The sequence below is a fragment of the Puma concolor genome, chromosome E3 (assembly GCF_028749965.1).
Source record: "Puma concolor isolate L17-30 chromosome E3, mPumCon1.1.hap2, whole genome shotgun sequence".
NCBI lineage: Eukaryota > Metazoa > Chordata > Mammalia > Carnivora > Felidae > Puma > Puma concolor.
Genome location: NC_141682.1, coordinates 35,543,026 through 35,565,748, shown reverse-complemented (window position 1 = coordinate 35,565,748; position 22,723 = coordinate 35,543,026). Strand labels below are relative to the sequence as shown.

The 22,723-nt window shown below is 52.5% G+C and overlaps 1 protein-coding gene and 1 long non-coding RNA gene across 2 annotated transcripts; one reads left to right on the top strand and one right to left on the bottom strand.

Annotated features, from left to right (window-relative positions):
- Positions 1-2,839: 2,839 nt before the first annotated feature.
- TMEM114 (transmembrane protein 114) lies at positions 2,840-14,847 on the bottom strand. The gene is made up of 4 exons (XM_086691340.1): positions 14,625-14,847; positions 14,236-14,316; positions 4,626-4,763; positions 2,840-3,373 (listed from the first exon to the last, which is right to left on the bottom strand). Exons 1-4 carry the CDS (start codon positions 14,842-14,844, stop codon positions 3,141-3,143), a joined length of 672 nt encoding a protein of 223 aa, XP_086547466.1. The 5' UTR covers positions 14,845-14,847; the 3' UTR covers positions 2,840-3,140.
- Positions 14,848-15,304: 457 nt separating this feature from the next.
- LOC147573149 (uncharacterized) lies at positions 15,305-17,955 on the top strand. The gene is made up of 3 exons (XR_015245600.1): positions 15,305-15,483; positions 17,288-17,479; positions 17,740-17,955. It is a non-coding gene; the product is annotated as an uncharacterized LOC147573149 (long non-coding RNA).
- The last annotated feature ends 4,768 nt before the right edge of the window (positions 17,956-22,723 follow it).

The following is a 22,723-nucleotide window of genomic DNA, read 5'->3' as shown; positions in this document are numbered from 1 at the left end:
CCAACTATGTTGTTGGTTCCTTGAGTACACATGTGCTTTCTGTGCCCGGAGCAGGGTTTCTCAAGCTCGGCACGCCTGACACGTGGGACTAGGTAATTCTCTGTCGTGGGGACTGCCCTGTACACTGAAGGATGCTTAGCAGTGTCCCTGTGGCCTCTGCCCACCAGATGCCAGGAGCACTCATCCCCAGCTGTGACAGCCAAAAATGTCTGTGGCCATAGCCAACATCCCAGGTGGGCAGGAGACGGTGAATCGCCCCAGCGGAGAGCCCGTGCCCTGCAGTGTCAGACACATGGCTGGGCACCCAGAGGACTGAAGAGTCCTTGGACCGATTTGAGAAATCAGGCCCCCCCCCCCGCCGACGCACGTCCACCTCACAACCAGCAGGTGGCGGCAAAGACCGCCGTCTCACTAGCATGGCGGCCCCCCCCCCCCCCCCCCACCTCCGGGAAAACTTTTCATTTCTCTCCGAGGCGAGGCGTGCTAACCGATTTTGCAACTTTGCCGGCTCCCCTCCCCATGGGGCCTTGTGAGTGATCTGCTCAGCCTGCACTTTTCCAGACTGAGGCAGGAGGCAGCGGCGATGTCCTAAACCCACCAGCAGACAGAAAGCCGAGTGGTGCCGGTGTTGGCTTGGCTCGCGGGAGAGAAAGGAAATCATCCTGCCGTCAGGCAGATCTAATTTCCATCCCAGGTGTTACCCCTTTCTCTCTTCGTGCCCTCGGGCCAGTTAACTTCGCCTGTCTGTGCCTCATTCTCCTCTCCTGTATCCTGCCCCGCTTATCTCCATAGTCCCCGCCACCCACCACCGGTTTTGCCCCCCTCCCTCCTCGATCACGCGGCAGCTCAGAGGCCGAGGGCTTGCTCCGGTGGGTCAGCGCCCCCAGCTCCCAGCATGCACCTGTTTGTTGAGTGACTGACTGACAGCATGTGGAAGAGTGCAGGTGCCTAACAAGTACCCAGCAAGGGTCAGCTGTGATGATGCTCACGACACAGGAAGGGGAGGTCATCGTGAAGTGATGCCACACAAGGAGGGTGATGTCACGGTGAGGGTGATGGTGTCATGGTGAGGACGGTGGTAGTGTCACCTCACGACCCCCAAACCTGCACTTACCGAGGAATCTTCTGAATCTTTTACAAGAATAGGTTCAAAACCTCAGCTGTGCGCTGGAACCATCCAGAGAGTTCTCTGCCTCCAGATGCCATCAGAGCAAGGATGCAGCCCGGGGCACAGGGCTTTTAAAAGATGCCCAGGTGATGCTAATGTGTGGTAAGGTGACAATCACCCCTGTCACTTAGCAAATCCTCCAGATTGATGTCATACACACAGTGGTCCCGGGCCAGTAGCATCCCCATCACCCGGGAGCTGGTCAGCAATGTGAATTCTCGGGTCCCACCAGGACCTCCTGACTGGCTCTTTCGGCCCCTGGGGAGGGCAGCCCGCCAGGGGGGTTTGGACACCGAGAAGAGTCTCACATGCTCCGGTGTGAGCAGAGCCACCCTAGGGGATTCAGATATGCGGACACTTTGGGCACCCCCATTCCCATGGGCTGGAAAACCAGGAAGAAAGGAGGGATGGAATGTCCTGGGGGAGGGAGGAAGGGATACAAGGAGTCCCTGAAGATCGTCCCGTCGGCAAACTCCATGGGAGTCTGTCAGCTCACATCCTAGGCCCACCCCCAGCACCTACACTGACAAAGGCCCACGTCACCTGCAGACTTATGTTTGCCTAGAAGGAGCCAGGCTTCCCTGGAGAACACTCCATGCCAACAGGCCCACGCAGGTGGGCACCATCCCCCACCCAGACCCACGAAGGCCACACGACAACTAACAAGAGCTGGAAAAGTGTCACCAGGACTCGGTCCACGGCAGACTTCACACCTTGGACAGAAGACCGCGTGTGGGGACAGCAGGGTGGGGTGGGGGGGATACTTTACAACAAACACCTCCCTTCTGGAGGCGTGTTAGAAATGCACAGTTTCCTGAGGGGGCCCCTGCTCACTGTTTAAAGCCAGTGACGACTGAGATGTGCCGATTCCTCGGGGGACCCTGGTTTCCGCATTCCCGGCGTGTGTGGACCTCGCCAGCCGTGGGCTTGCGGCCAGGGAAGCAGGCTCAGTCAACACACTCACGTGGAAACTAAGGGCCAAGACAACCACCCAGGAGTTGTTGCTGCATCTGTGAGGATGTTCTCGCCCACTGAGCGCGAACGTGCTGGTCGTTCTTCCCTCCCCGGGCGAGTCTGCTGACTGTTCCTTCCTGCAAACCCCAAGCCTGCCGATTCCTCTTCCCGCCTGTTGTGAGCGTGTCGGTGGTCCTCCCCGGCAACAGCGATGAAGCCACACGCAAGGGGACCAGCGCACTGACCACCAGAGGCCCTCAGGCCTTCACGTCCGGGACGATCGCGTGACGTCTCAAAGCACAGGCCCTGATCGCAGAATCTCCGCTCCGAGTGAGCCGGACTTACTCGAGCCCCCGGACTCCGGGCGGGACGGGCACGCACCCGGCTGACTTCAGCAGGACGTGTGCACGGCCTGGCTGGTGAGAAGCCCAGACTTCTGCTCTCGTCCCCTACTTTCGCACTGCCCCCGCCCCCCTGGGTTCCAGGTCGCAGCACAGCCACCCACGGCAAGCACCCTGCAGCCAGCCGCTAAACCGGCTCAGAGCAGCCGAGGGAAAGGACTGAGGACTGTCCCTGCAGCGAGGAAAACACCACCAGCTCACTGTGCACCTTTCTGCAGCTCTCCTGACCTCTCTGGTCTCCCGTGTCCTTGGCAAAGAAGGCGAGCCGATCCACTGGGCGGGGGCGTAGGGTGAGGGCTGACGCGAAGGCGGGGGTGGGGGGGCCTGCGGACGCTGGGAGGCTCCACTTACGATGAAGGGGGTGCGTTTGTCACTCCAGGTGATGGGGATTCTGCACTCCCGCAGCTCCCTCCGGCCCGCACGGACACACACGTGCACGGACACACAGATGCACCAGGCCCGGCCGCACACACGGCACGAAGTCGACAGCCGGGTCCAGAGCTCAGTCCACAGTGGCTCTCGGGCTGAGGAGGAGGAGACTGCAGCCCCCCCCCCCCCAACGGGTCCCGGCCGCCCCCGGCCAGCCCCTCCCTCCCAGCAGACCAGGCCCCCCGGGCTCAGACGGCCTGGTCCTGCCTCTGCCTCAGGCTGAGCACACGGGCCGCCACCAGGAAGGCCACCCCGGTGAACAGCTCGGTGACAAAGCTGATCCAGCCCAGGGCCAGGGACCAGCCGAAGCGGATGTCCACCTGGCCCAGGAGGGCCTTCTCCTCCAGGAGACACAGTGCCTCCTGGAAGGCGGCGGCCGAGTACGCGATGTAGACGCTCATTCCAGCGAGGGTCACCAAGGCTGCGGGACAGGCAAAGGAGAGCAGATCAAACCCCGGGGCTCTGCCTCCTCCTCCTGCTCCTGCTCCTCCCCCTCCCCCCCTTTTCCCCTCCTCCTCCCCCTCTGCTCCCTTCCCTGTCCCTTCTGCCCTCAAAAACTCCTGTTAGTCACCTCTCAGCTCGTGTTGACTCCAGGACCTCCCAGAGCAGGTCAAACCCCCTGTGGTTTCACAGCACCTCACGGCCCTCCATCACCGTCCAGGTCAGAGGCGCATTTTGCATTTGTGAGATCACTGAGCTGACGTCCACCCCCCGACAACGGGCTATGAGTTCCAGGGGCCTCGTCCTGGATTGCCCCGGCGCCCAGAACGGGGCTGGCACGCGGTGGGCCTCCACAGACCGTGAACTAGGGCAGTGCCGTCCAGGGCCACAGCTGCTGGCTACAGGGGATGACTTAAACCAATTTAAATGAACCCCTCAGCCCTCCCGGGCATCCGCCACACCTCAAGCACCCCCCAGCCTGGTTCGAGGCTCCCCCTTGGCACAGCGCGGATCAGACTTCCCGCCACTGCAGAAAGTACGACTGGCCAGCGTGGTTTCGAGAATTAGTCACTGAGTGAGCTGTTAACGCCAGTATTGGTAACAGTAGTGGGTGATTGGAGGACATCTGAGCCTCACGATATTTTCACGTCCAGACATTCTTTTTGGGTTTTTTCTTCCATGGACCCCAGGTGTGTGCATCACCTCTGTTCTTGTTTTGTTTTGTTTTGTTTTGTTTTGTTTTGTTTTGTTTTGTTTTGTTTTGTTTTGTTTTCAAGGAGGGAGGCCTTACGCTCCCAGCCTCACGCTGGACCCCATCTTTGAAAGCCTCTGGTCTGCCAGACCACAGGGATGACAGGCATTGCCCATTTTTTAAGCAAGCATCAAGCAGGATCTGTCAGGACATCAGAGAGACATGAAGACCAAGGGTCTCCGGACAACCCACAGCCCTCAAGCGGAAGCTGTCAGCGTCTTCTGTGAAACCAGGAAAGCAATCCTGAGGATCTGCCCCTGCCCTCTGCTTCTCTCTTGGGGCCACAGACCCAGGGACCCTGGGCCAAAACCATTCACCCCACCCAGCTATGTGGACAGAATGTCACATATGGACATCCCCATGTCACAGATGGGGAAACCGAGACCCAGAGAGGGAATGGGACGCCTGCCCCACCCACCCCTGCCGAGGGTTCATGCACATCCCCTTCCGAAGCCCGCGCTCCACGCATGGGGGCACCTACCTCCAAAGAGGAAGAGGGTCCCCGTGAGCAGGAGGAGGATGGAGACTCGAAGGAGGAAGCTCAGAAACCCCGTCATCCCCCCAAAAACCATCAGGATAAGGCTGAGCGGCAGCAGAATCACAAATGTCCCGTGCATGGCTTAGAAGAGAAAGGAGGACAGCGGGCAGAGAAGGGTTAGCAACATCCTGCAGTCAATCAACAAACACTGTGCACCACCTAGGGGCCAGGCCCCAGGTGCTGCGAGCAAAAATTAACAGCGTTGTTACTACCGTGTCAAGACCTCACTCTTTTTCATGGCTGAGTAATATTCCCTCGTCTAAATGAAGTTAAGAGAAAGACACATACCATCCGATTTCACTGATGTAGAATCTAAAAGACAAGTGAATGAGCAAACAGAAAACAGACACTTTCATGCCCAGAACAAACTGGTGGCTACCAGAAAGGGGGGGGGGGGCGGGACAAGTGACATAAAGGGAGTTAAGAGGTACACACTCCCAAGTATAAGATAAATGAGTCACTGCATGGGGACTATAGTCATTAATACAGTAGTAACGTTGTATGGAGACAGATGGTGACTACACCTGTCATGATGAGCACTGAGCATCATGTACAGAATTGTCGAATCCCTATGTTGTACCCCCGAAACTAATATATTTTTAAAAACTTTTTTATTGTTTATTTATTTTTGAGGGAGAGAGAGACAGAGTGTGAGTAGGGGAGGGACAGAGAGAGAGGGAGGCACAGAATCCGAAGCCGGCTCCAGGCTCTGAGCTGTCCGCACAGAGCCCAACGCGGGACTCGAACTCACGAACTCTGAGATTGTGACCTGAGCCGAAGTGGGACGCTCAACCGACTGGGCCACCCAGGCGCCCCTCCCCCGACACTAATATAATGCTGTATGTCAAGCAAGCACCCCAGTGGTTAAAACGATGGACTTGAGAGCCAGATGCTCTGCATCTGAATTCAGGCTGACTATGGGGCCACGGGCATGTCACTTAACTCCACAGAACCTCCCTGTCCACATCTATGAAACGGAGGCAGTAATATGGGATTCACAGTATTACCATAAGGACGGCGTGCGTGAAGATGATGGGGCAGCGCAGGAAAGTGTAAACCATGTGGTAAGTACTAGATAGATTGTGACCTTGCCAGTAATAACAATGATGGAGACAATAATCCGGTCCAACACCCACTGTGACCAGATCACCTTGTCTTCAACCCTCTAAATGCTACCAGCCCTGGCAAGTCAAGGAAACAAGACCGACCTCCCTTCTTCCCTCCTTCCTTCCTTCCTTCCTTCCTTCCTTCCTTCCTTCCTTCCTTCCTTCCTTCAGGAAAAGTCTTGGGCCAGAACCTGTAAGATCTGTGGCCCTGTATGGCATTGCCTCCAGACTATGGCTGGGAAGGGAAATCATTTCTCATTTAGAAATTAATGAGGTTTCCTGGGGCGAGTTCAGCCCGGCGGCACGGCGTGTGAGTTTCCCCAGACACACCACAAGCTGACTTGACGTACACGTTCAATTAAATGTCTGGGTAAGAACAGGCTTCCTGTGGGAGAGTTGTAAAATCTCCTGCTGAAGTTTGGCTGAGCTTCTTGTGGGGTGTGAGCGTGTGTGTGTGTGTGTGTGTGTGTGTGTGTGTGTGTGTGTGTCCTAGTCTTTGTTATTTCCAGAGCCACAGACGTGGGGCATGAATATTGATTCTGAGTTCTGTTCCCCTTAGAAATGTATCCACTTCTGGGGAGGCTGGGTGGCTCAGTCAGTTGAGCATCCAACTTCAGCTCAGGTCATGATCTCATGGTTGGTGGGTTCGAGCCCTGCGTCTGGCTCTGTGCTGACAGCTCAGAGCCTGGAGCCTATTTCAGGTTCTGTGTCTCCCTCTCTCTCTGCCTCTCTCTCTCTCTCTCTCTCCCAGAAGTAAATAAACTTAAAAAAAAATTTTTTTAAGATCCTGAACTTAATTACATGTACAAGGACACTGTTTACAAATAAGGTCACATCTCCACGGACCAGGGGTTAGGACATGGACGTATCTTTCTTTTTTGGGGGGAGAGGGGTGACACCTTCCAATCCAGTACAGTGTTTATGGTAGAAGCTCAACAGATAGTAGCCAAGATTACTACATAGAATTAATAATAATCATCATAAATGTTGACAGGTCATTGTTTTATCAAGGGCAAATGTGTGTCCAAGGGCAAGAGACCTTTCAATATAGAAGTGCTTTGTGGCAAGTAAAGAGAAGAGCAAATACAGAAAGAGGCAAAAATGTTCATGCCAAGGAAAAGATTATTGTGATCATCCCGTTTTCACACTGTTCAAAGAACTGCTCACTGGGAAAACCAGGCTTCCAATTCCACAATGCCAGCGAGGTCAGGCAGCCCCAGGGTGGTTACCCAAGTAATAGTCGTGCTCTTAAAGAAAGCAGAGACACAACTCTCTCCAGAAATATCCGAGGCACTGGCAAAAGAAGAAAATCTCAGGAACCATCTCCCAAAGGGGGAAATGTCACACTGACTTTATTTTCAAACCTTGTCAAAGTGACGCTGAGCCCCAGGAAGGGCTCAGAGATATTCAGTCCTACCGTGCCTGGTAAGGAAGTGAATTTTTTTTTTAATTTGAAGGAAAAATAAGACTAAAAGAGAGAGGGAGGCAAACCAAAAGAGACTCTTAAATACAGACAACAAGCTGAGGGCTGATGGAGGGGAGATGGGTTGGGGATGGGCTAGATGGGCGATGGGCATTAGGAGGGCACTTGTTGGGATGAGCACTGGGTGTTGTATGTAAGTGATGAATCACTAAATTCTACTCCTGAAGTCATTATTACACTATATGTTAATTAAATTGGATTTAAATTTTTTAAAAATTTTTAAAAAAGAAACAAATTTTTACATATTTGTCCTTGAATCTATTGTGACCTCACACAACTCGGTCCTTTTGAGAACAGGGATGACATCGTGCAACCCAAGATGCATTACTGTGATGCGGGCAAAGCAGGGCCCTACAAGCAAAGACCTGGGTTCAATTCCCGACTGTACCTGTACCCAGGTGAATGTCATTGTCTCCCAAAAGCCTGCTTCCTCTCCTGTCCATTGGACCAAGGGCTTTGACTTTGCCAAGCTGTTAATGAGCGCCAAGTGTGAGAATAACTGTTTCCTTCTTGCCCTCCAGCATCCTGGGCTCCACCAGGTAAGAACTGTGATTCCCATTTCACAGATGAAGAAAGTGAGGTTCAAGACACGCAGGTCAGTTGCTCAAGGTGGAGCAGCGGAGATGGAACAGCCAAGGAGGCTGACAAAGGGGTGGTAAGACGGGCGTTTCACCCAGCCTGGGGATTAGGAAGGTCTCTCAGGGCTGCAAAAGAGGTCTGGACCTAAGGTCAGATGAGAAGGCGTGGGGGCAGGCGTTCCTGAACGAGGGAACAGAAAGCGCCAAGTCCACGAAGCCGGAGTTATCTGGAAGCATCCGCACATCCCAGCTCTTGCAGCTGGAGAGCCAGGGGGGTGCTCACCAAGGTCCCAGGAGCCATGCTAAGGAGAAATCCAACCACCCGGGGGCGTCCTCCTAGGGCTTGCTCTATAGCAAACACAACAACATTGTTCTTCCAAGAAACAAAGACAAGAGCGGTGTGGCCACCACCTCAACCCCTCCTTCGTCCTCTCCTCCCCAGAGCAAAACTCTTGTCAATGCTTGGATGTACATACTTCCAGTCTTCTTTCCATATGTTTACGTATCTTCCTAGGTATTCACCTGTCTCTCTAATTCTAAAGGGCACCCTTCAATCTGAAAATATCATGTGTTGGACCTTCCACAGCATCTCAGACTTACAATGGCCATGTTGCTTCCTTTCCTAATGGCACGTAAATAAAGGTGCATCTTATTGTTTTGGGCCGTACTCATAGCAAAGAGATCGTGTTGGGAATAGCATTACCCATAACACTCTGGAACTTGCTTTATTCGCTCCACGGTATTTCTTGGCGTTTTATCCACATTAGTATACTCTTCTTTACAGATTTACATCATCTTCCGAAGAATAAACATACCACAGGCAGACACGTAGCATATCTCCACCCATGAGCACTGAGGTCGTACCTTGTTCTCTGCTGTTACAAACACGGTTTGGGTGAGCCTCTTCTTAGAAACCTCATAGTAGGATCCCAAGAAGAGGAATCACTTCGAATATGAATCTTTTGTTTCCTTGTTCATTTATTTTTTTTAATTTATTTTATTTTTTTTATTATATGAAATTTATTGTCAAATTAGTTTCCATACAACACCCAGTGCTCATCGCAAAAGATGCCCTCTTCAATGCCCATCACCCACCCTCCCCTCCTTCCCACCCCCCATCAACCCTCAGTTTGTTCTCAGTTTTTTTATTTTTTTTTATTTTTTATTTTTTTTAATTTTTTTTTCAACGTTTATTTATTTTTGGGACAGAGAGAGACAGAGCATGAACGGGGGAGGGGCAGAGACAGAGGGAGACACCGAATCGGAAACAGGCTCCAGGCTCTGAGCCATCAGCCCAGAGCCCGACGCGGGGCTCGAACTCACGGACCGCGAGATCGTGACCTGGCTGAAGTCGGACGCTTAACCGACTGCGCCACCCAGGCGCCCCTGTTCTCAGTTTTTAAGAGTCTCTTATGCTTTGGCTCTCTCTCCCACTCTAACCTCTTTTTTTTCTTTTTTTTTTTTTCCCTTCCCCTCCCCCATGGGTTTCTGTTAAGTTTCTCAGGATCTACATAAGAGTGAAAACATATGGTATCTGTCTTTCTCTGTATGGCTTATTTCACTTAGCATAACACTCTCCAGTTCCATCCACGTTGCTACAAAAGGCCATATTTCATTCTTTCTCATTGCCACGCAGTACTCCATTGTGTATATAAACCACAATTTCTTTATCCATCATCAGTTGATGGACATTTAGGCTTTTTCCACAATTTGGCTATTGTTGAGAGTGCTGCTATAAACATTGGGGTACAAGTGCCCCTATGCATCAGCACTCCTGTATCCCTTGGGTAAATTCCTAGCAGTGCTACTGCTGGGTCATAGGGTAGGTCTATTTTTAATTTTGGGGGGAACCTCCACACTGTTTTCCAGAGTGGCTCCTTGTTCGTTTAAAGTGTGTACTTGACTTTCAACAGGCACCCCAAGAGGCAGCCAAGAGGGCCTTTGTGCCCGGAAATGCTGAAACCCTCCTGCCTACCACACAGCTATGCATAAGTCACACTGAGAATTTCCCCCTGGATTCAGGCAGCCTCTGAATGCCATTATGTCCCCAATCCCTTTCTTTCTGTCCCCCACCATCTCTACTCTTGAAATCTGCACCAAGCCTCATGGGAGGGCTGGTTTTAATTTTCCACACCGCTGCAACAGCTGGGTTCCCAGAAGGACTGGAGATCCAGTCTTGTGATTTTTCCAACATCACCTCCTCAGAGGACAAGCAGGCCAGGCCTCTGGCCCTCCGTCCAGCTTCTGCCCCTGCTGTGCTGTGTTGGGCGAGGCGTTTGGCCTCTCCGTGTCTGATGCATTTGGCTGTAGGAGGATCAGTCTGACCTTTTTCCTGGCTCTTCGGAGATGCAGCCAAAGTAAGGAACGGGCAGGACTTGAGGTGTGTGTAAGAAGCACTTTCTAGGGGCACCTGGGGGGCTCAGTCAGTTGAGCATCTGACTTCGGCTCAAGTCATGAGTTCGAGCCTCACATCGGGCTCTCTGCTGTCAGCATGGAGCCCACCTCAGATCCTCTGTCCCCCTCTCTCTGCACCTCCCCCACTCACGCTCTCTCTTTTTCTCTCAAAAATAAAAAATAGAGGGGCGCCTGGGTGGCTTAGTCAGTTAAGCGTCCGACTTTGGCTCAGGTCACGGTCTCACGGTTCGTGGGTTCGAGCCCCACGTTGGGCTTTGTGCTGACAGCTCAGAGCCTGGAGCCTGTTTCAGATCCTGTGTCTCTGTCTTTCTCTGCCCCTCCCCAGCTCATTCTCTCTCTCTCTCTCTCAAAATTAAATAAACATTAAAACTTTTAAAATAAATACATAAAAGAAAAAACCAGACCCACTTTCCATGCTGTCTCCAGAAACACCGGCCTTCCAGCTGTCTCTGGACCTCCCCCACCACCCCAAATCTACTGCACAGCTCTGCTCATGCTAAGCCTCCTGGTAATATCGATCCGATTCCTTGTCAGAAGAGGCAGTGTAGGATGGGGACTCTGAATCCAGGAAAGAGCCAAAAGCTCCTCTTCTGGACTCCGATGGCCTCAGGCTCAGCACGCTCACATTACGTGGGAATCGTACTCAGTGTCGTCTCATTCTCAAAGGGTAGCAACGGCCTGGATTCAATTCCCAGACCTACCTGTTACTGTGCAAACTTTGATAACTTACCTAACCTCTCTGTGCTTCAGTTTCCTCATTTGAAAAGTGAGGGTGATAATAAAAGTTCCTGCCTTGTGAGACTGTCGTGAAGATTAAGTGAGGTGATATATGCAAAGCGCTCAGAATAGCATCGGGCACACGCAACTGTTCCATAAATATTGGCTGTTCCTCTCGCTGTCCTTCAACCACTCCACGGAAAGGTGACCCTGCTTCATTCCCTTTGTACACCTGCTACTATTTGAAACAAGTTTATGTTTATTTAGTCACTGGCCCATGTGTTTATTATCTGCCTTCTGCGCTAGACTCTAAACTCTGTGTGAGACGCACCTGTCTCCTCATGTTCTAGCCCCCCGCCCATCTAGCCCAGTGTGAGAAGGAATACTTATGGACTAAGTCTCTAGTGATTAGCTCCATTTTACAGATGAGAAGCCTGAGGCTCAGGGAGGCAATGTGACTTAGAGCAGGAGGAGGCGACATTAATTGAGCTCCCACTATGCATGGTGTCACTATGCTGCTTTGCTTATGTGATCTCATTCCATCTCAAAGCAGCCCATTTATGGAAGCAGGGGACCTGCCAGAAGTCACACAGCTGGTCAGATATGGGGGCCCCCCTCTACGACAGGACTGGCCCTGCTCCTATCCCAAGTTACAAGCGCCGACTCTGCCCGGCCAATCACCACATCCCATCCCCTCGGCCACAATGATTGGCTCAGACCTGGGCTTGTGATCCAATGTGGCCCAATGAGAAGCCTATTTGGAAGTTTCTGCAGACTTTTGGGAAAGAGAGAGCCTCCTGCCGCTTGGGTTGCTGAGACTGGAGAGGACTTGTTGAAAACAGGACCCAAACAGAAGCAAAGAGCAGAGAAGAGAAAAAAGAAATTGAGTTTAGCTCTCTGGATCCCAGCACACTTGAACTTTTCAAGCGGACCAAGAATTCCTCTTCTTGTTTAAACAAGGATGATTTGTGTTTCACCAAAAGACTCCTGGCTGATGCAGCTAGCCTGGTTGTTTCTAGATTATGGCTCTTTTTTCGACACGGTATGCAATCTGATGAGCCCCCCCCCACCCCCAAAAAAATAATTCCAGTCCCTGCCCAAGCAACCAAACCCATGTCAACCCCAGAGCTAATCTGGAAGACAAAACATCCAAGCAAGGTGGGTTTTTAGCAGGCGCTGGGGTGGTCTGCCTGCTTGGGTTTCCTTGCAGGAAAAAAGCCAAGACTCCTTCCCCAGACACTCCCACTGGGATTTGTCTAGGAAGCTGACTCGGAGAACGCGCTGCTTTGACAACTGTCCTGTCTCATCTACGACCTCAAAAGCAGGTCCTCGAAGGAAAGGAACATCTTCACATAACAAAAGAGCTTGGCCAAGATTCACGGTTCATTCTGGGCATAAAGGGAGTCTGAGAAAAGGTTCTTTCTGAGGGTGGTGTGCAACAAGCATGCGGTCTGGAGGGGCAGCCTTCATGGTGTAGCAGCAACTCCGACTCAAGGTGAACTCATGGAGCACAGGCACCGCTGAGGCTCCTCAAACGCACCCGCCCATCACATCCTCCCCGCATCCTCATGAAGAGAAATGGCTGGTGTGCCCACTTTGCCAATGAGGGAACTGAGGCTCAGAGAGGTTAAGACACCTGTCCCAAGAGCACAGAGTGTCCTGCTAAAGGTCTGGGCTGCCATTTGACACCCACCTCCCTCACGTCAAGGCCAGGAACTCTTGATTATTCTTGAAATGATGCTCTAGGAACACCGAACATTGATTCTGCTCTGCCTGGGGCTGAAAACAGAGTCCCCTCATCTCCCACATATTTCAAGGGTCTAGGGGACATCTCCTTCACTGGGACCTTATGCAGTGGGACTGGGTTCTATCACCTCATGAGAGCCAACAGCTAAGTTCTGGGGATTTGGGGGAGCCAGTTGACATCATGTTGACAGCTTGAAACATCTACACCACAGAAATCGGCAAATGCTTCAAATCAAACCAGGAGACTCCCTCCTTCCCCAGAAAGACCATTGTTAACTCTTTCCCGGCACGCCACCAGACTTCGGAGAAAGGGTCTGTTTCACTGACATATTTATTCATTTATGTTCCACTTCTGACATACTATATTATAATATACTCATTCTCACCCCTGCTCAGCAAATCTTGGCTTTGACCCCACTCCATGCCAGGTTCTGTGCTAAGTATTGGGCATCAAGCTGAGGCAAGACAGACATGGTCCCTGCCCTCATGTTTTCATGGTCTAATGAGGGAGCCAGACTTTGACTCAAAAACTGTCACAAAACCTGTGCTATGAGTAGAAGCTGAGCAAGTCAGGCTGGCAGGACGGGAGCAGGGAGAGTTCAGGCAGAGGAAATAGCACGTGCAAAGTCCCAGCGGCAGGAGGAAATTTAGCACATTCTAGCCGGAGAAAAAGAGCAAGGGGGAGAAGGGAATTGGAGAGGCACCCTGGCCAGTGACTTCAGCTTTGTCCCCAAGCCTCAACAAGCCTACCCAGAGCTACTCACATTTCTCAGGGTCTATGGAGCTTAGCCCTCATTGCCTCATCAGATTGTTTCTATGGTACCTCCCTGAAAAATGAAGGCAATAATGGAGATGATACTAACTCCATAGCACAGCAGGTGCACATTAAATGAAAACATAGATGGAAAGCATTTAGCTCCATGTCTGGTCCACTGCGAGTCTCGGTGAACGAACTCAACTATTATGTTCATTTCCCCTGGAGGGAGGGGGCTGCTCTCTGCCCCTTGATTGCCTTTCTTGAATCATTGCACAAATCCAAGCGCTTGTTCTCAGCACTGAGGATACAAACAAGGCTGACACGGGGCGTGCCTTCGGATCTATGGGCTAAGATCTCTCTTTTCAGCATTCAGGTCCCCAGGCTGGTTTAGGTGTCTCTTCCACCCCGCACCCCCGCTGCTTGTCACTCTGAAACGTGACTGTGCATTTCTACATCTGTCTCCGCAGCTAGTATCTGAGCTCCTGGAGGGCATGACCTAGGTCTTAATTGTCAGCATGATGCCTGGCACATAGAAAGCCTGTGATGAACGTTTGTCGAATGAATTCTAAACCACACGATGTAACCTGTGGAGCAAGAGAGGCCCCGCCCCTGCCCCTCACTCCCCTCCCCTCCCCGGCCTGGCACCGGAGCGCCCCCTCCGCAGCGCCCTGGCCCCGCTCTTTGGAGGAGGGCCCCAAACCTGGCGTCCAGACCCGGGATTCTCCCCCGATCCCCAACCTCCCGGACTCACTGAGAAGTTGCCGGCTTGAGTCGCTGACGGTCACGTTTTCCTGCCAGAAGGGGTTCATCAGCGGCGCACACGGGCTCTGGACTAGATGGGGCGGAGGAATCAGCGGCTGCGGGCCCGGAGCGGGGACCCCAGCCGGTGGCCTCGCCCCCCCCCCCCCCCCCGCGCCCACCCTGGCTGCCGCCCCGGGGGAGGATCGTGCGGAGCCCGGAGCAGCTGCGGCCGGAACCAGCCCCGCTCTGCAGCCCCCTGCCCACCTGGCCCGGGCCCAGACCCCCCGTTTTGTGCCTTGGGGCGGCGGGGGGTGCGTGGGGGGCAGGGGAAGAGCTGCGAGCCCGGCAACAGGTCCCCGGCGGGCGCGCAGCGCGCAGGGTCCCCGCGCTCAGCCTTACCCCGGCAGGTGCGCCAGAGGCCGGAGTGCGAGCTCAGGGGTTCGAGCTGGCTGCGGTTGGCGGCCCCCGCCCGGCCCCGCACGCCCGGGCCGCCCCGCTCCAGCCGCTCGGTGTCAATGATGTACCAGAAGTCCGTGCTGATGGCGGCCGCCAGGAGCACGAAGCTGAGCGCCCCGGTCAGCGCCGCCGCGCCCGCCAGCGCGCCCAGGTGCACCCGCATGGCGCAGCCGGGACCGCCGCCCGCGGCTCCCAGCTCCGGCTCCCCAGCCTCGGGACTCGGAGCCGCGCGGGCCTGCCGTCCGCCAGCCCGCCCTCCGGCCCTGGCTCCGCCCTCAGACCCTCACCTGCGCCCGCGGACCTGCCAGCGCCCCTCCCTCAACCGCCCCGGCCTCGCACTCCTCGCGGAGTCTCAGACCCCGCACCTGAGACCCCAGCCTTCCACCTCCGCCTTCAGACCCCCATCCGAGCCCTCATCCCTCCCCTTGGACCTCCCCCGCCTCGCTGGACCCCACCCCAGCCCTCCACTCCCATCCCCTACTTTCCTCCCAGGCTCTCTTCCCTCTGTCTGGCCGTCACCCAGTCTGCCCCGCCTGGCCCTTTCCGCCCCAGCCCTCACGGCTCTCCCCACTTCCAGCCACACGTGCTCGGGGCCTTCCCACGGCTCCCCCTCCGGCCCCACGGCTCCCCCTCCGGCCCCCCGTCCCTCGTCCAGACAAGTACGGAAGTTCTCGGTGACGGACTGCAGGAGGGCAGCCCTCCCACAACCTGGGAGGAAGGCCGCGGGGCCTCGCTGGCCTGGCAGTCTTCAACAGCCCCTCTTCCTCCAGCTCCAATACACTTCGTCCAAAACCCACCTCTGGTTGGTATTTCTAGGTCGACTGCAGAGGCAAAAGGCGGGCCCGTTTTTCATGAAAGCTTTTTAAAGCGATGGGCTAGGCCAGGTGCTCTGAGTCTATCGCCTCCCCTGCCTCTTCGCGGAAGACCTCCATCACTGCCACCACCATCACCACCACCACCACCGTCATTATCACCACCATCACCATTCTTTTTTTTTTATTTTTTTTTTAACGTTTATTTATTTTTGAGACAGAGGGAGACAGAGCATGAACGGGGGAGGGTCAGAGAGAGGGAGACACAGAATCTGAAACGGGCTCCAGGCTCTGAGCGGTCAGCACAGAGCCCGACGCGGGGCTCGAACTCACGGACCGCGAGATCGTGACCTGGCTGAAGTCGGACGCTCAACCGGCCGAGCCACCCAGGCGCCCAGCCAACCTCTTCTTTATCAGCATCTTATGAATTCCACCACCTTCTTCGCCACCATAAAACCTTTCATTCTTTCAAGAAATACCTCTTGAGTGCCTACTATGGGCCAAACACTATAGCTTATGTTAACGTAGGCATGAGCAACCCAAACAGCCCCTGCCATTGAGAAGTGCATGGTGTAGGCTTCTCAGCCTTTTCAAAGCAGGACACAAGGAGGAAATAATGCTATTTGTGTGGTACACCCAGGTCATTGGATGAGGATTCTGGCTACTGGAGGTGACCATCCCTAGGAGCTGCAGCTCTCCTGTGACACATTCTTGAAGAAACAGTGTGCCAAGACTCTGCAACTGATAAACTGGAGAGAGAATCATTCAAGAGTGTCCTCAGAACAGGGTGCCATGGGAGAAAGGAACAGGAGGAGGTCATGTGGATTTGGAATCTAGGAAGTGACATGGGCACTGACACGTGAAGCGTGGCAAGGCATTTCACGCCCAGGACGTGCCTTACACAAAGGGTTTAGTATATTCCAGAAAACCCAAAAGAAGAGTAATCAGACGAGAACATAGTGAGAGAGAAGCTACTGGAGGGAAATGAGGTTGGGGTACAGGTAGGGGCCAGGTCACTCCAGTCCTGAGGCCATGATGGAGCGTTGGGATCCTAGCTGCAGCCACTGAATGGGTTTGGGCGGAGAACTGAAACTTGAATTTACATTTTTTTTTAAATGTCATGCTCCACGCAGACTTTGGCACGGAGCAGAGACCATAGGGAGAGGCAGGAAGGGCAGCAGGGAGGTCAGTGACGAGGACGTAGCCGTAGAAGCAACAAGAGCTGCTGGCTGCTTGGGCTTGGGTGGTGATGGCAGTACATAGACAGTGAAGTGAATAGATAATTTGAAAATTCTGACGAGGGCAGAGCTGGTAAGACTTGGTGACGGACAGGTCAGGAACCAGTGTTTCCCTCGTTACTTTATTCTCCTTACCAACACCATCCTGACCCCCATCATTGGTATCTGCACCTTCGTCATCCGCAGCACCTGCACCCTGAACAGCACGACCGCCAGCAAGACCACACCCTCCCCTTGACTGTGCACACCTTTCCACTCGGTCACTGCCTCCACCACCGCCATGATGAGGACTGGCCTTTCCCACAACCATCCCCAAACGAAGCCTTTGCTTTCAATGCATCCCACTGTCGCTGTTGCCCTCGCTTGCAACATCATGAGATCAGCCCTCCCCTGTTCCATCAGCACTTGGGAGGCAGGATGGAGGTGAAATTCAGTGAGGCTGGTCCCAGGCCCCCCAGTGGTGTCTTTAACGTTAAATCTCTTCTCTCTCTCTCTCTCTCTCTCTCTCTCTCTTTCTGTTGCTGTTCCCCTCTCTCTTGGCTTCATTCTTATGCAGACTCTCACTTGTTGGACCCCAGGGGTCCAGATGAGTGACCCCAGCCAAAAGAAAGAATCTCTTTTTCAATGGTGCCAGGCAAATTTCCAACAGTGAAGCTGATCTCCCCATCTCTGACTCATCTCTGTGGGTAGGAGGGATAAAATGCCATGGTGGCCAAGCCCAGATCACCTGTCCTTTCCTGGACCCAAGGTAAGGTGGATCAGTTTCCCCCCAACATTTGAGCTAAGAGGGGTCACGGCTATCCAATGCAGCAAGTAAAGTCGAATCTGAATTTCAGATAAACAATGAGTAGATATATAGTACAAGTATGTACCATGCAATACTTGGAATATACTTACACACACACACACACACACACACACACACACACACACACACACAAATTGTTGTTTTCCAACCTAAAGTTCAAATTTAACTGAGCATCCTGTATCTTATCTGGGAAAAATCAGGTAGCTTCCCAAAGGAAAACCAAGGTGCTGTTACCGGAACCAGGAGAAGACCAGCCCAGAAGATGCCCCCTCCGCCCAGCCTGTTCCTGTGTCTTCACCAGGTCTCACTTTCCTCAACCCCAAAAGGAGGACTTCTTCCAGGCCCCTTTATAAGGATAACTTGGTTGGTTTTCATCACTCTGTTGTTCCTCAGGATTTTAATATAATCTACCTAACTGTGCTCAGTCACTCTTAAAAAAAAAAAAACAAAACACTAATGTTTTTCAATAAATAGGGAAAGGGGTGAAGCACATCAGACACTGGATGATATCATTACTCAGCCAGTCAACTGAAGAGGCATGATAACATTGGAAGGCTCCTGAGGCAGAATCCAAACAAACCACAGCATTTAGAATTAAAGCCACAATGGGCACCATGCTGGGTCTGGGAGTGGCAGAGAACAACATCAGAGACGGGGCTTCAGAGGTTGATTTTGAGTCTTAGATCAGCATCTTACAGGCCCTGAGAGCCCAGACAAGGTGCCTTCCTTCTCTGAGCCTCAGTTTCCTCAGCTGTAAAATGGGGGTACTCCTACCTACCAGTCCCAGAAGGGGCACTATGAGGATGGGATAAGTGGGTGAGGTTGGTGGATGTAAAAGCACTTTGTAACCTCTGCAGAGTCAGAGCAATGTTACCATTAGTATGTGTGGAAAGCACTTTGAGATGGGGGTGGGAGGGACTGCAATTTAAGAATGTAAGGGAAAATTTTTTTTTAATTTTTTAGAGCGTATTTATTTTGAGAGAGAGAGAGAGAGAGAGAGAGCATGAGCAGAGGAGGGGCAGAGACAGAGGGAAAGAGAGAATCCCAAGCAGGCTTTGAGCTATCTGCGCAGAGCCCAATCCCATGGACTGGGACTTCACACCCTGAGCTGAAACCAAGAGTCAGAGGCCTAAGTGACTGAGCCACCCAGGCGCCCCAAGGAGGAAATGTTTGAAAAGAAAGAGAAGAAGGGCAGAAAGGAGGGAGGATGTCAGGACATCAAGAAGAAAGGTTACCTCTCATGACAAAGCTCCAGGCATCATGGGCAAGGACGCATTTTGTATTTAGCGGATTCTGGATTCGTGCAGCTCTGCTGGCCTGAGGCCCTGACTGCCTCGCCAGCCTCACACGCCCAGGCTTTGAACATGTGACATTCTTCCCTGCCTCTGGGTCCTCACATGTGCCGTTCCCTTTAACTGGAACACTCTTACCTCCACTTTTTTTTTTCTTGCTTGGTCTCGAAAATTACTTCTCTGGGGAGAAGCTGACACCCCAGCTTGGGTTAAAGGCTCTTACGATATGCCAGTCCAGGTGTGATGAATGTCCCGCCATATCCTGTCCTGCACTCGGGTTCCTAGTTCATGCCTACAGCATCCTGCTATACACACCCAGCAACTCCCCACGTATGGACTTTTCTCCCCAGGTGTGAAGGGCTGGAATTGCGGGCAGGTGAAGGCCCCCAGGACAGCCAGCTCTCTCAGCCTCAGAGGAGGAGAAAGCTGTGAGGTTCCCAGGGCAGGTGAGCCCCACCCTCCTCCCCACTTGTACCACTGTGTCCTAGCATCACCCCCCAAAATAAAATTACTTGCCCTCAAATCCCTATTTCAGGGTCTGCCTCAAAAGAAACCCAACCTGAGACATGCACTGAGACTCTCGAGTAGTAATCAATGACTAACGATGAAGTCATTTGCTACCTGTAGCAAATTTGCTACCATAGCTCATTCAACACCACCCTGATCCAACTCCCCCTTCACATTCCAGCCAGTGGTGGCCACGTGACAAAATTCTGACCGACGAGGTAGAAGTAGAGTCTGTTAGGAAGGTGAACCCCAAGGTAAGAAAAAAAAAAAAAAGACCTTGGGAGGAGAAGGCTTTTGGTCCTCTTGGAATACAGATGTGATATCTGGAACTACAGCAGCCATCTTGCAGCCATGGGGATAAACCTCCTTGCAGGTGGCAAAACCAAGAAGATACAGAGTCACAGTCTCCGATAGCATTGTTGAATGGCTGCCCCATCCTTGAACTGCCTACCTCCAGAACACTCTCAGATGATAAAAATAAGACCCGATCTGTTGAAGCCACCATTTCAAGATTGTCTGTATTTGCAGCTGAATGTTTTGTGAACCTATGCAGACAGGGATTATGTTGGTTCCACCCAGTGCATATTACTGGCTTTTAGGCTTATGCATAATACACAGTAGACGTGCAATGCAGATTTGTCGATTTAATAAATGAATTCCACCCAAAAGTCTCTTCCTGCAAGCATGGAGTTTATTTTGTGTGGCAAACCCGTAAGGAAGACGCTCAGGGCTGTAGACACATAGCCAGAATATCTGTGCAGTTATTAAGATTGTGATTCTAGAGAGAAATGGTCTCTTTATTAAATCGCATGAGGTGTTCTACTGGCCAACTGGAGTCCACACACCTGACCTGCTCATAACCATCTAAGTGCAAAGCCTCCATCTGTCCATCAGAGACATCAACGAGCTGGTTACCACTCTTCCTATCCTATACGACGTAATTAGCTTCCAATGAAAACGGATCAGTAACCCACTGGTCTAATTTCCCCATTACATCCCAGCATGAAGGCAGGCTGCCTTTTCTCTCCATTTCAGGGAACATCTTCCCAAATCGAAATAAAACTTCCTTGGCTAGACAGAAGCTGCTTCCAGAAGCAATGTGGTAGGGAGAGCATTAGGACCAGGAGCCAGTATGTCTGGGGTCCAGCACCACCAGCCTGCTGAAAGATCCGGAGCTGGTTACTTCTCTCTGAGTCTGGGCTTCCTCATCGGTAAAAGGAGCTGGTCAAAGTCCTCTTCTGGAAATCTATTCCGGGAATAGTTTACATGCTGAACTGTTACATCGTGGCAGGTACATCCGGTGAGTTTCCTTTTTAACTCTTCACATTCATCCTATCAGAGAAACATGCCACACCTTCCCCCGGCCCCCCACTTCATAAGTGGTACAATTGGTCTACAAAAAAAACTGCACGGGATTAAGTTACACAATTCAGTGAGTTTAGAGATACGTATACGCTTGTGTTACCAGCACCACAACCAAGGTGAAAAACATATCCCTCACCTTCCCCAAAAGTTTCCTTGTGCCCTTTTGTTTTTGGTTACGGTTTTGTTTTTGTTTTGTGGTAAGAACATTTAACCAGAGATCTACCCTCTTAACAGAAGCTAATTCCATCTGGGACAACCCTCACACCCAGAAAAAAACACCCAGAAAAAAAAAAATGTTGAATTTGGCCAGTCAAGTCGGCAGAGAAAACTGACTGTCATAGGGGGGATGCTGAAGGGCGTGAGGTTGCTTTTGGGGATGAAACAAATGTCCTAAAATTAGACTATGACAATGGTCACACAACTCTGTAGATGTACTAAATATACATATATATATGTATATATATATGTGTATATACACACATATACGTATATACGTATATGTACGCATATGTACATATACACATATGTATATGTATATACACATATATATACATATAGATAGAGATATTCAGTGTATATGCACATGAATATACATATATATGCAAATATATACGTGCAAGTTTGTAAAAGCCACGTCCTAGACCTGCCCAGGCCTGAACAAAAGGCATGGGGAGGGAGGAGCTCGGGGAGGGAGGAGTTCATATTCCACCGAACATGGAACGAAGGTACTGGTGGAGACAACAAGCTGAATGACAGTGACCACAACAGCACGGCCGATGGAACGTGGATGTCTGCCACGTTCCAGACACGGTGGTTCCACCACCCCACCTCAGTAACACTGCCTTCTGGGGAGGGGCTGGGGGGGAGAGGGGTGTTGCTCAGCCAGAGGTGGGGGCCCGTAACTGGCACAGGGGCTCTGCAGACAGATCGCTGGTGCAAACCCAGCCTGCAGCCCTTCCTAGCCTGGGACTTGGGCAAGGTCCAGAGCCTCCCCAAACCTCAACGTCTCCATCTGTAGAGAAGCGATAAGATGCCCCTGACCTTGGGATCGAGAGTCTGTGGCCTGGAATTGGGCAAGTAAAGTTCTGAGCAGAGACCCGGGCAGTTCATAGAAACAGCCCGTGACGGCTGGCTCCGGCTCCTAGCATGGGTGCCTGCTCTAGGAGACATGCATGTCAGCTCAGAGTCTGACCCAGCAAGGTCACACAGCCAGGAAGGCGTGGACCCGGGCTTGCAACCCAGGCCCGGCTCTAAACACAGAGGTCTAAACAATCTAAACCACTGGGTCTGACAACTCTGCCTGCCCCAGCCCTGCCCCCTGAAAGCATCTTTCCAGATCGTGAATGCCAGAAGTGCCTCATCAGCACTGGGCACCACCCTCCAGTCAGCTCCCCCCCAGCCCTCCGAGGCCAGGGCAAGCACAGGCCACGCCAGAAATTCACTGACAGACACTCTGAACGGCACAAGGGGTGTGTCTGGAACCAGCGGGATCTCCAAGGTCATTTTCCCTCGAAACTGCCTGCTGCTGGGGCCACTGTCCCTCCCTTCCCTGGCAAGGACCTGCAGTAGAGGCTGTGAGAGACCAATGTCTCAGCATGGGGGCCACAGCATCAGCCAGAAGAGGAGAGAGGGACCCAAAAAGAAAGCGTACAGCCACTCAAGCCCTCACAGAGGACAAGAACTTGGCCACATCTCTGTTCAGCCTGGCAAGCTCTAATTAACTGAGTAGCTACTGTGTGCCAGGCACTGAGGAAACAACAGGAATAGGACAAGATCCCCTTTCTCAGCTGAGGACCTCGCAGCGTCCTGAGGGCCACAGAAAAGGGAAGGAATACATGTCACACGATGTAGCACATGTGGTCACAGAAGTTGACCAAAATCGTCCTATTTGATGACCGCTGCCATCTGTGGAGTGATCTAGAAATCCCGTACCAGGGTGTTCCGATAGACGACCCTAGGGGCTGTCCCTTGCACCTGCCACGCTGATGAGGACTTGGCTTTACAACAAACCCGTGGGAGT

Coding starts and splice junctions, on each gene's coding strand:
- TMEM114 (XM_086691340.1), bottom strand. CDS start 14,844: ATGCGGGTGCACCTGGGCGCGCTGGCGGGCGCGGCGGCGCTGACCGGG. Junction 14,317..14,624: donor CCTCTGGCGCACCTGCCGGG/GTAAGGCTGAGC, acceptor CGCCCCATCTAG/TCCAGAGCCCGTGTGCGCCG. Junction 4,764..14,235: donor CTCAAGCCGGCAACTTCTCA/GTGAGTCCGGGA, acceptor TTCTCTTCTAAG/CCATGCACGGGACATTTGTG.